This window comes from Aythya ferina, assembly GCF_964211825.1.
Source record: "Aythya ferina genome assembly, chromosome: 5".
Taxonomy (NCBI): Eukaryota; Metazoa; Chordata; class Aves; order Anseriformes; family Anatidae; genus Aythya; species Aythya ferina.
This window is the reverse complement of record NC_140301.1, coordinates 54,247,779-54,260,970: the sequence shown is the minus strand read 5'-3', so window position 1 is coordinate 54,260,970 and position 13,192 is coordinate 54,247,779. Positions and strand designations below refer to the sequence as shown.

At 39.0% G+C, this 13,192-nt stretch overlaps 1 protein-coding gene across 3 annotated transcripts in view; it reads right to left on the bottom strand.

Annotated features, from left to right (window-relative positions):
• Positions 1-605: 605 nt before the first annotated feature.
• TECPR2 (tectonin beta-propeller repeat containing 2) overlaps positions 606-13,192 on the bottom strand; it is a 43,463-nt gene continuing 30,876 nt past the window's right edge. For all 3 annotated transcript variants that reach the window (XM_084521744.1, XM_084521746.1, XM_084521745.1), the window contains 3 exons: positions 4,415-4,556; positions 3,049-3,198; positions 606-2,761 (listed from right to left, as the gene is read on the bottom strand). In XM_084521744.1, the coding sequence (XP_084377870.1) occupies positions 2,604-2,761; positions 3,049-3,198; positions 4,415-4,556 (450 nt within the window). In that variant the 3' untranslated portion in view covers positions 606-2,603. The remainder of the gene's footprint in view (positions 2,762-3,048; positions 3,199-4,414; positions 4,557-13,192) is intronic.

Genomic DNA, 13,192 nt, shown 5'->3' with positions numbered 1-13,192 from the left:
CAGAAACACAGGAAGTCTTCTGATGAGCTCAGATATTTTAAAACGCAAAGCAGGGTGCAGTTACAGCACGTGGCACAATCACCTATTTTCTGCCTGAACGTTTCCTACCACATGCATATTCCTCACCCACGGCTGAAGTATTTAACACACAAGTGCAATTTTTGTACAGTGTATAAGCGAGGAAACTTTGTTTACTTCCATTATAGAAAGACCATCTCAATATAGAGGCATAAGCTTAATATTCAATATGCTAAGTGTTTAATTCTCTTTGCTTGGAAGATGATCATTTTGCTGGTTGGACACACCTATCAACTAAGAAATATATGAAATATACCTTCCAGTACCCAGGTTCTTACACTGCCATTACCATATTATCTGGGGTAACAGTAAGGTAAGGGTTTCATAAGCATTTCTGTCTTCAGCACAAGCCAATTTCCAGACAAACAGAACTCTTGTGAATCATGCAACAGATGAGTCTTACCACAGTAATTTATTTCTTAAAAATCTAGTTTATTGCACTTGTCTCAAAGCACAAACGAAAACCTAAATACAGAAATAAAATTAAAAAAATCCTAGTTTTATTAAAACTACCCTAAAAAGTAGTCTGAGAAGAGCTCGACACCAATTTAATATTAACGACCATAGCAAGGTACAGTATCATACAGTAAACAAACAACTAGCAAGCTCAAGCCATTACTAAGATGACTTTGAAAAATGTAATACAAAAGTGTCACTATTAAATAATGCCACTGTACTTGAGCATCCGGTGCTTGGTAGGGTGCAGAGAAGTACTCGTATCCCTTCTCCAAAGTGGTTGATTCAGGAGCTGCCAAAAGATACATTTAAGCTGAGTTTCAGCCTCTTTGGGGTCCTCAAGATACCAAGCTATGCTTGCATAAAACAAACTGGGTTACTTCGTGAGCAGATTCCATTACAATCCACTGCCAGACAGGCTTAAAAAACCCTCTGGGGGTATTTTCCATATACGGATGAGCTACCAATGAAGTAAACATCATCTGTAAAAGGGAAACAAAGCTGTCCTCTCTGCAAGACTGAAAGAACAGACTGAGAACTGACAGCCAGTATCACAAGTGGTACTAAAAATAACAGTAACAAAAGAAAGTGACATAACTTGGTTCTCTCTCCACAGATCTACATTCTCACCTTGCACCACGTTTGTTCCAAGTTTAGTGCAGTACATGCATGAATTATTCTGAAAGAGAACAGAGGTTAAAAAGAAAACACATCCTTTTCTGTATGTATTGATTAAGTTCTCAAAACAGAAACTTCCCCACTGTTCAACACCTGGCCTTTTCTGAAGCTGGCTCATTTACAGTATTGGTTAGCAGCTGCTTTAACATTCTGATGGTTTATAAGCTTAGAACGAACACAAAATAACTCCTCCGCCTACATACTGAACTAAAGTTCTCTCATCCGTAGTCCTATTGCTTAAAAAAGATGAGGTATCTTTCAAAAAAGATTCAGAGTTTAAAGAAAAATAAACTGCAATGATTAACTTAGGTTACTTCCCAGTTCATCACATACCTCTGCTGCAACATCTGTTAAGTATAAGACACTTCAAATTTAGCTAACATAGCTAAAAATCACAATATTGTTAAGTATTTTCTCACAATATCACAATTTTTAATGGGATATACAGGTAATTCTATCAATTACCATTTTGCTTTTAATACATCTGTGTTTGGTACTCAAAATAATTTGAGTCCAAATGTTAAAGCACTGGCTGGAGGCACAAATATAGCATAACAGGTATTATGAAAGCTGCCTTGTACATTCCTGCATCGTACTACAAACGCAACATGCAACTTCTTCCTATTCCAAAGTGGGAATACCCCCCACCCAAAACTGTCAGCTTCCCAATGGCTGCGTGAAATGAGCAAAAGTTCCCCTGAAATTAGGTGTAATCCAAACTTCTCACTCGTGAATGAAGCCAAGTTAGAAACAGAATTTGCAGACATGGAAGGTTAGTATAGCCTTGCAGCAGATATTTATATGGGAACGGACCAAACTAAGCTCATTTCAACACCAATGCTGTGGAATCATGATGTTCTGAGATCTCGCTAAGAAATACTTCGATATATTTTCTTCCATGCTGCAAGGAAAAAATTATTCTAAATATATACAATAGTTGGAGAGCGTTCCCATAAGTTTGGAGTTCCAAGTACAAGAAGAAATTGAGAAAAATGTAATGTTTCTGCTGTAGAGAAATATTTAATGCAACAGAATTCCTTCTCAAAATAAGTACACGTGTATTAGTGTGCATGCTGTTGTGAAATAGTCACTTCCATTGCTAATAAGAATAAGTTAAAGAATTATGTTTCCAAAGGAGCTGCTACAGTAGTACGGTATAACAATCGCAGTATGCCACACCTAAAGAGTCTCCCGAGAGATACTGGAACAAACATCAGAACTCACAGCTTGAGGGCTATTTAACAGGTCAGTTTTTTAAATACAAAAGTGCTAATATCACAGGTCCAATATGAGTGGCTTTTTAGATCCAACATTCTGTACATACATTACAGTAATTCTTTATGTCCTTCTGTTTTTTTTTTTTCTTCACTGCTTCAGAAGCTTGAGAGACTTCATATCACTTCCCATTCATCTTCAAAATCATCAGGATGAAGCAGAACAGAAGTATCATTATTTTTCTGCAAATTATGGGAATGGCTAAAGGTCTTAGTGAGGCGCTGGAGAAGGGATCCTGAAGTGCTGATTGCCCACAGTTCATCTAGAGGGGTCACTGCAAAGCATAAATTATCCATCTTTTAACGAAGGTAGTAGGCTCCAATAATAAACAGTATATAAACATTTGAATATAAAATCGAATTTAAAAAAATCTGAATTTATTTTTTCTAATTGTAAACAGAGAAGGTTTTTACTAATGTGATAGAAGCACCTTGGTGAAACTGACTGTCCACAAAGCATTTAGATTACATAGTTCTCCCTGCTAATGATCAGCTTGAGCACCAGCAGGCAGAAGTCAGCAGAAATCACAATGTTCTGGATTATCACGCAGAGCCAACTTGCCTGTTAAACGTGAGACATTTCCAGGAATCTTCTTCCAGTAGTCTCCTGCTGGATTCTTGTCGGTGATGCCATATCGACGAGCTACATCTCCATTTGGACAGCGCGCCCAAACGGTCCTCGTACTTATAGCCAGCTGGCATGCCTGCAAACCTAAAGATAATTGACATGAGGACACGAGGAGGCAATAATCACAGGCTTTCTTATGTAGTAAATACACTTGCAGTAAAACTTAGGAGAAGACAGCGAGACTACAATATTTTTTATATATTCTGATATTAATACTAGAGAAGAACTCCATTATAAAAAGGCGCAAAGAAATACCTAGTTTTCCTAGAGGCTAAGAAAGAATTGGCAAGTCGACAGTTTAGGACTACATTTTTCCTTACACAGACTTTAAGGGAGGAGAACAAAGTAGACGCTATTAGATTCTGAGCTTCTTGCCCTATATAAGCAGAAGATAAGAATGCAGGCTACTTGCATCACATGGAGCAGCTGTAAACAAACAGGCTTTTTAATTGCAGACTTTGTAGTCACTGCAACTATTGACTGTAATAACATCACGCTGTGGACACACTCTGTTATGTAGCCATAGCCACAAGCAACAACCAATTGAGGATCTTCATAAACCTATTTCTGAGCTTCCACTGTATTTCACTAACAGATGGGGAATAATCTGACAATTATAATCTTAGTTTGCCTAAAAATGGTTAATATTATAGACATGGTGGACATTTTTTCTTCCTCTTTAAAAGAGAGCAGATCCTCTCCAACTGAAGTGCCATGCACTTCTGCAGTGATCTCTCTCTAAAAAAGCAGACAGCATCAATACACAGTTATTTAAAAAGAAACAACTAAAATTTAATTTTACTTATAGGCAAAACAAAAATGTAATTACTTAATCTAGAATGCATCCAGTACACAGAATTAATAGAAAGATGTGCAAAATCACATTAGTGTTTTTTTTTAGCCACATGCGGACAGGAACCCCACATTGTATCACATTTAAATGCAAAACTTCCCAAAGCATAGTAGTCTCCTATTGCTTAGGAACATTGCTTTAATCCTAACTGAAAGGTAACTGTACCGTTCATTAATTCATTGGCAAGAGCCTGAAATAACACACAATGGAAGTTCATTTGAAAACCAGACTTCTCTTCAGTTAACTACACAGTGTTTTTAAGTGAAACCAAGGTCCTCTTTAAAAGACAACCCTAACTGAATACTTTACTGAGTTTCTATAAATAAGTAAATTTGGTTACTGAGAAAAATATCTGATTTAAGCATTGCTATCAAACATAAAAAACAAAAGGGGAAAAAATCACAGAAAATGGCAGGAAGCACAAGGAACTAACGTATTAGTTTTTACCTGGTACGTGCTCCCAGTCAGTGCCTACAGGCATTTCTTCTGTGATTCCCACTCGTACGTGGACATTCCATTTGCTATCAATTGCCCACAGCATCTGATCATTTGGACTTGAATGAATGCTGACCAAGTTGACTCCTACTGGCTATAAAAATTAAGCACAGTATTTAATCTTTGCACCACTGTATCTTTAAATACAGACACTTGCTCCTCACAGAAGCACACACACAAAAGTTGTAAAATATTCACCAGAGGCAAGGACAGAAAGAAATTTAACTTTTTACTTGTCATTGTATAAATTACCAATTTTTCAAAAAAGTCAATCCCTTCTTAAATAGAAAAGGAACATGAGTGAATGTCACCTGAAGTTACTGATATTCATATTTGATGTTCAACATCCAAGTTTAATAATACTCGTGTTTGCTCAAACACTGTTATCCCAATCAAATACACAGTTTCAATTACAAGTTGAAGAGAGAACTCATCTACAGAAATGCGGGAACAACAGGATTTTCCTATTGCTTTCCTGAAAGTGTTCCTACCATAACTAAATCTCTCCTGTAGTCCTAAATATACATGAGCTGCGTATTTTTAAGGTCTGAATGTCCCATCTTTGCAACGATGTGGTGATCTGCCCTCTCCCCTGTATTCCATTCTAAAGGAATATGACCTTGAAACTCATGGTGAGCCCAAGTGAAATACACTTCCCATTCTGCTCCCAGGCAAGTCCTTACTCCATCTGCTCCTGTGGAAATTTGCCTTAACTACTATCCAAAAGCAGTGTTACTGACCATGGCATTTTACATACAGCATAAAGGTCACGACTTTGTAGCAAAATATATCAGCCAACAGGTTTAGTGTATGCAAATACATTAAAAAAAAAAAAGAAACAAACAAACAAAACACATACTTAAAATAAAACGCAGATAAGAAGAAAAAAGGGATTTTTCTGCACATCAGCTTAATAGAAGTTGCAATGAAGACGACAGTAAGATGCCCTGAAATATGTCATCTGACAGAAGCACCACATCTCTTGCAATAATCTCACAGGCATATGCCAAGTATCCAGTGTGACAAATACCAGAACAAGCAGCTCTTTGTATATATAAACCTAGGAATATAGGACCATAATCAGTACACACGAGTGCACAACCCAGCACCAGATGGGCCTTCTGTGTACAAAACAGTTACCTGCTTTGGTTTTGCTTTGAAAGTTCTCATGCTAACATCTGATCTGGGTCTGACCCAGTTATAACCAGGCTCAGCTTGCAGCTCCAAATCAATCCTGTCTATTTAGGTGGTGAGACTTTTGACAGACTGTCTTCTGTTTGTGCTCTCATCAGGTATTTGTACTTTGCTGGGAGCTTGAAGCTGGTTGAGCCTTGAGGAAGTGTTTTCACCTCTGCTGACAGTAAACTGACAATGGCTGCAGGTTGAACACTGACAGGAAGACACAATTTATCTTGAAGAGACAAAAAAGATAACCCACATGACACATCCCTCTATCTTGCCACCCTCTTCACTCAAAGTTATCCTCACTCCTGGGTCCCTTTCTTCATCACATCTCTCTCCATACTTCTGCTGTCGTAGTTCCATGCTTTCAAGGGAGCTGCAATTAATAGCTTGTGCAGACTGAGTTACTGCACACAGCAGGAGAGCTTGGCTTTTTTTTTTTTTTTTTTTTTTTTTTTTTAAATCCACTTACCTCCTTCTTCCCATAACGTTACTCTACCATAGCGATCTCTTCCTCAGATTTAGGGACTTCATGTCACTTTCCTCATCTCCTTCACACCATGAACTGCTGTGCTTTAGGTCTGCAACATTCCCTTGTGTTGCAACTACGGTCCTTCAGAAAAGGACTCCTCCTTCTTACTGACCTGTTGGGATCTGTGCACCTTGCTCTCCACTTTTCCATGTCAGGAAACCATTCTTCTTCCTCTATCATTTGCCTAGAAACAAATTCCCCTAGAAATAGCTGAAGAAATATTTCCATCCAGAAGGACTTAAGTGCTCACACCTAGCAGCTGAGCCTGTGCATTACTACAAAGTTATAGGTAGTGGAAACTAAGAACAAGCAAACAACATACCCCAAAAAGGCAGGTAGCATAAATGGAGTTGCATGATACACAAGCTGGATAGCTTCCGATATCACTGCAGGTTCAAGTACAAGCAAAGCAATTACCTCTACCTAATTCTACAGAATATCAAAGGAATATCAAAGAAACAAATGGAATTACCAAGTTCTAAGATCTCCACAAGCTTGAACAAAAATTCTCTATATATATTTTAAAGCAAGCTCCTCTTTCCTCAACTTTTCCTGCCTCTCTGAGTATTTCACTTTTGCTTTCTTTTCCATTATTTTTTTTTTTTTTTACTTATTTTTTTTTTCTGATAAATTCACATTAAGGAAACAATCCTCCTACTCACTCTTATTATAAATGATCCAGGCAAGACACCGATGGCAACATCCAGTGCTCTTAGCAGAAAACACCCCATTCTGCTGCAGCTTTCTGATGTGAAACAGAGTGAAGGACAGCTAGTGATGTGATTATATACCATAGCTTTTGGAACAAAACAGCGACAAGATGCTGGGAAACGGGCACAGGCGATTCTTAGAGCCTGTTGCAGAGGTTTTAAACACATTAGTTGGCTACCCAGAAAGCACTTATCTGCAACAAAAAGATGTTCCTATGGCTATCACAGTAGGATAAAACTGATTTAGAGTCTTCTTGACATAACGTACCACTTCTGGAGAATATCTCAAATACCCCTCATTTTCACTAAGTTTTAATTACCATAAAAATGTTTAAAGTATTTTATAATCTATATAAGAATAAGAAGATATAAGAAACAGATCTCTACAGCTGCAGGAAAAGATTAAGTAGAGTTTTCTTATAGCAATAAAGAGAGCTATCAGTGCAAATTTATAAATCTGCTGATAACATTTCAAAGACTGATAGGCACAAAAATGAATAAATTATTTCAGAGTAGCCTTTTCTTAACTCATTTAACTTGTAACAGCGTTCATGAAATCTATATTAGGATCCGAGAAAATGACATGGAGCTGGGACAGGGCAGGGTCAGGCTGGGGGTTAGGGACAGGTTCTGCACCCAGAGGGTGGCTGGGCACTGGGACAGGCTCCCCAGGGAGGTGGTCACAGCACCGAGCCTGACAGAGCTCAAAAACTGGGCACCACTTTCAGACACAGTGTACTTCTCAGTATATAAAACTGCATGCTAAGAGCTGTGAATATCCTAATTGCCTGCTACAGAAAACAAGAATGAAAAGTAGTCTGCTAGCGCCCAAGTTTCTGACCAGAAGACAATGCTGATGAAACAAAGTAAACTTGAAAGAAGCACTTAACTGACAAATTGTTAAATGACATCATTAAATAGTATCTATGATAAATATATTTCAGTTATAAAGTTGTCTTTTAGCTTTATAATTCCATGCAAATCATTTCCATTCCTTCTGCAGACCACAGAGAATATGCTTCAGTGCAAGAGCTTTGTTTAAACAACGGTATCCAACAAAAAAAACAAAATAAAAACGAATGCAGTTGTCACCCCTAAACTCTAAGGTTTTGCCTTACTGTAACTACTTCAGTTACAGACTAATCCAAACCACACCGGTTCATTTCCTTGACAAGGAGAAAAGGCCAAAAACCACATGCACACGAAAAATGCATCTGAACATTTTCCAAGTCACTTTTCAGAATGAGAGTCCATGTATCAGCAGACCTCCACTATCTCTTTTCTGCTGTAAACGTCCAGGTGAGGAAGACTAAACAGAACATTGTCAGCTTGTCCATCCCCCTTTTTTTCAACTAATGGTTCGGTGGCTACAAGCAGCGTGAAGGTATGAATGCTCTACTCACCTTCATAAAACAGAAATACCTTCAGCTGCTCCAGGCCAGGCTGTAAGAATATCACTTCTGAGCAATTTCCCACACCGTTGAGCACTATCTGTATGTAGATCAGACTCATCTGACTGTTCTGATGGCTAGCAGACACCCAGACCTTATTAACTAGCTTGACAAATACATACTGCAGCTTAGAGAGACTCCTTGACATGGACCTGACCACTGCATATTATTTTCAGAGCTTCATTTGATTAGCAATTGTAAATCACTTCCACCATTGGAGATATCAGCCAAGCAGGAGCAACTGGTCAGCAGTGCTGACCAGAGCGTTTTGCATTCAGACTCTGAGGAGCAGAACAGCTTGCTAAGTGCCCCTTTTTCCCCTCTGTAGAAAAGTTCAAGGCAGCACATGAGAGCAGGAAAGGTTACGAATCTATGTTTAGTCTTCCTTGAAGCTCCATGTTTTTCAGTAATGCTGCCATAGAATTGTCAGAGAAAGGTTATTTATTGACTGAAAAACTGGAGCTTTATTTTCTCAGAAGCCTTAGAATAACAACATAACTCCTTCCCCCAGTTTGTGCCTTCAGCGAGTAAACAGACCCGAGCCTCAGTGCGATACCTCCAGTCTATGGCTCGCACAACCAAGAATGGGCAAAAGGCACGCAGGCAGTTTTCTTGACCCCTCACCTCTGTCAACTCCTAATTTTTATTCCAAGTGTTTTTCTCATAGAAATATGCAAAAGATATTTTGCACACATACATTATGACATAAAATCCATGAAAAGGTCATACCAAATCCATGTGACTACTCAACGTGGTGAAGCTCTAGCAGGTCCACAAAAGATTTTCAGAATATGTAGCACAACAATTGTTCCTTACAAGCAGTTAATAATAATAATAATAATAATAATAGTAATAGTAATAGTAATAATAATAATTAATGCAAAGACCATTCAGACCATGAGCCTAGTCTGTTGGTTTGCCCAGCTGTCTTCTGGTCACACTGTCTAAGGTTACAGCCAGCCTATAATGCCCTACACAACATTTTGTAATTTCCACTACAGGTGTTTTTTTTTTTTTAATAGCATACTAAAAAATTAAAATGTTAGGATGAGAACAACTGTGTCTTTATAGAAATACACAACACTACATGCAATAACTTTGCATGAAACAGAACATAATTTAGTACAAGGTAATAAAAACCTTGTATAAGCAAGGCTCTGAAAACCAAGGCATCTCAGGTTTTTTGTTTTGTTTTAAAACAAGTTTAATGAGCATCAGTAAAACACCCTCTCATTCATTCTATGCTAAGGGAAGTCCACGCCTGTAGGTTTTGAAATTTAAATGCCTTACCAAGAAAAGTAAAACATTTCTGTACAGTAAAAACATAAATGCATTTGTAAATTCAGCCTAACCTCTGCTTTGACAACCCTAACAGTTACCAAACTCATGTTTTCTCTGCCATTTTGCATCTTAGTGTTGTTCCATGTCACTTGACACATTTCTGCTGAAAATGCCACACGCAGCTGACAGTAACAGAAATTCTGATTTCACTATTGCATTGCTTTACAAAGGCCTATAGCCTTTAAATGATATAATTCACTTACACAACAGGAGTTCGTGTGTATGGGAGGATCATTAAAACAAAACCCCAAGAACTTACTGGTGGGAGGTTTTGTTTTGTTCTTAAAACAAAGAGTGACCTTGTGACGCTCTGGAAAGTTACAATCTGCCAGGATTCACGATGTGCACTGTAAGCCTCCGAAACACCGGGGGGATGCACTGGGGACGTAACAGCTGCTACTCCCTCAGCACTCATCCAGCACCGAAGCTGCGGCCTGATTTCTGCCCCAGGTGAGGTGCGGCCCCCAAACACAAGGCTCTGAAACGCGTTACGCTACCGGACAGAAACAATAGTATTGCAGGGGGTTGAGGGTCAGAAATCAGCTCGCTGCCTCCCAGGCGGAGGATGCATTCACGAGAGTACAGAGTCCAGCTTCCTCTTCCTTGCCTGCTCGCTGGCTGCGTTGTGCTCGGGTTCAGTGGGGCAAAGGACAGATAGCGCCAGGCTACGTGACAGCTCTGCGGGACGGGCCACCAGGGCAGGGGAGACACCACAGCCCTGCCAGCCAGCTTCCTGGGAAGGCAACCCAGCACAAGGCCCACTAGCCAGATCTGGTTGCTGGCACCCGTGCTGCTCAAACAGGGGGATGCTGCTCAGCACCACACCACAGAGGGGACCCTGAGCTCCTCACTCAAGGAGGAAGGGTTGGATGGGCCCAGCCATTGTCCCAGGCTGGCTCCTTACTCTGTATGGACTTTGGGTTTGCTGAAGTCCTCTCACTGTCAGTACTGTTTCTGCTGCCCGAATTACTCCACAGAAGCCAAGCCCTTGGTTACTAAACTGGATCCAGCCTCCCACAGATTTTAAAATGAGATAAGCTGAAGTTCAGTCACATGAAAAGCAAGAAAGTGCTCTAACCAGAATTCAGAAACTGCAGCTTTAATGAAAAAACAAAGAAACAAAACAAAACAAACACTCAATTTATACTAGCAGAAGTAATTTCTTGTGACCATCTCTCAAAATCACTTTTCAAGGTCTTCTATTTATAAATACTTCAGGATATCACTGCTTTCAAGCATGAGAATAGTTCCACTGAAATCAAGGCACATGCTTGCTAAATCGAGTCCTGTATCCTTTACCAATGATGTTTTCTATACCACTGCCTGAACATTTTTATTTTTGAGTAATTCTGAGAAACTCTCAAGCCTCAACATTAGGAAATATATTTAGCTTTCAGAAGGGTAGATAAAGTAACTGAACTTATCAATCTCTGTAAAATAATTAAATTGCGTATTAGCTAACGGAAGTACGGGCACACTGGAAGAGCCCAGATTTGAGGCTGTTACAAGTACTGAACAAGTGAAAGCATGAAAATAAAAGGTTCTCCTTCCCACGGGTTCTGTTTTCAGCATAAGTTGAGGCTTTTTGAAAAGCAGAAGCACCACCTTAAGATCATATTCCACAAGGATATGGAAAAATCGTGTACTCAGTTTTCTGGGCGTATCTCATTTTGTACACCCTTTTTGTGATCGGCGGCTTCTGGTACCGATAACCATTGCTATCTAATGTGACAGGCTACATGTGCGCTTCTCTGAACACGACGATAGCAGTGCCGTAAAACAAATACCAGAAGGCTAAAACTCCAAAGCAGAAAAATACTGTGAAACACAGTGACAAGCGTTTTCCTAACTTGCAACAGAACGGAAGGTAACGAGCACTGCACTGAGCGATGGAATCAGCGTGAGGCGACTTTACTAAAAATGCTGAAGGCGCATTTTTCTGGTATCTAAAGAAACTTCTTATGTAACCTGTAAGAAAGGCACATGCCTGTGAAGAATTGTACATGTTTCAAGTTAAACGTTATGGTATTCTGAACCAGCTAAACAAAATACACTGCAGCAGGAGCTCTGATCTCACACGCTTCTTCACAACCCACCTCGAAACAGCTACTCCACTGCCAAATACAGGTTTTTCCTTACTTCTTCTTGAAAACAGTAGTCCTCCATGAAAATCCTCTCCCCCCTCATGTCTTCAAGAGGCCTTACATGAGTAAAGATATATGGAATAACAGACCAGATGGTCTGGTGTACAGATAACCAGAAGTTTGAATGAGTATTTTACCTTCCCAGCCTAAATGGAATTAGTCTAGTAAGAGATACTTTCTGAACATCTTGTCTTACCACACCAAAGCAGAACTCCCATCAGTTACATCTGTGCAACAGGTAGGTTGTGCAAGCTATTTCGTGCTCATGAAAACAATCTGACTTGAAAAGAGCAGTCATGTGGATTATGCACTACAAATAACAGACTTTTCCATGGCAAGTATTTTCAGCACTAGCCTGGATGATTCTGAAGTAAAAACACAGTATTCTCAGCAGAAAAATCCCTCATCCTCCAAAGATCCTTGAACAATTATTTCAAAAAAATCCCTCCCTACAGTTAAGCTTTGATTTTGGCCAAAAAAAGATGTTCTCATCACTTCATCCTGTAAGTACCACCTAACGCAGAACTGGCCTTAAAAGTAATAGGGAAAATGCAAAGGGAAGGCAGATGGCAGCATAAGAAAGCCTCCACCCTAGGCAGAACTCTTAATTAAAGAGAGGAAAGGAAACAAAGATCATAGCAGCTATTTCTAAGAAGTCACACAACATCTACAACATCTGCAGGGCACAACCAACCTCCTAACACTGAACACAGAGTAAGGAAAAGAAAGGTATTGAAAAAGAAATGAAATCTACCATGCACTGATTTTTGCAGGATCACAGAAATCCCTGAAATTTCAAATGCCATTTTTAATGGTTGCTTCTTAGTTTTGAGGCTTGGGGATTTTTTTTTTTTTTTTTTTTTTGAATGACAGTGCAAGTGTGAATAACTCACAGTTTTGTTTTGTTCTTATATGTTTTGCATGCAAAAAAAGAATTCTTCCTAACTTCAGAAGAGCTATCTTATCTTAGCTATGACATCAAGCTTGAAGTAGAAAAAGACAATTAGAAGGCTGTTTATGGGAAGAGTAGTAAATCAAAAATTCCTCTAACTTGAAATGTCCGTACTGCAAGAGATTATTTTATGGCAAATTGCACTAAGCTCTTTTGCTGATCCTAGGAATTGCACCAAGAATTAGAAGGTTTACATAGTAGCCAAGTAGTGGACATCTTTTTAAATAAGTCCCTCTCTCCCCACAGCTTGGACAAGCTACAAAGCTATTTAAATAAACTTCTTGACTTAATAAAGTAAGCTTTTTTGATCCTATCCTCTAAGAAATTCCGATTACGAAAGAGTAAAGAGAAGCAATTAATCAACAATTAAGATGTTTAATCTGTTCTTGGAGTAAGATTGATTGTTTGCAAGCAATAG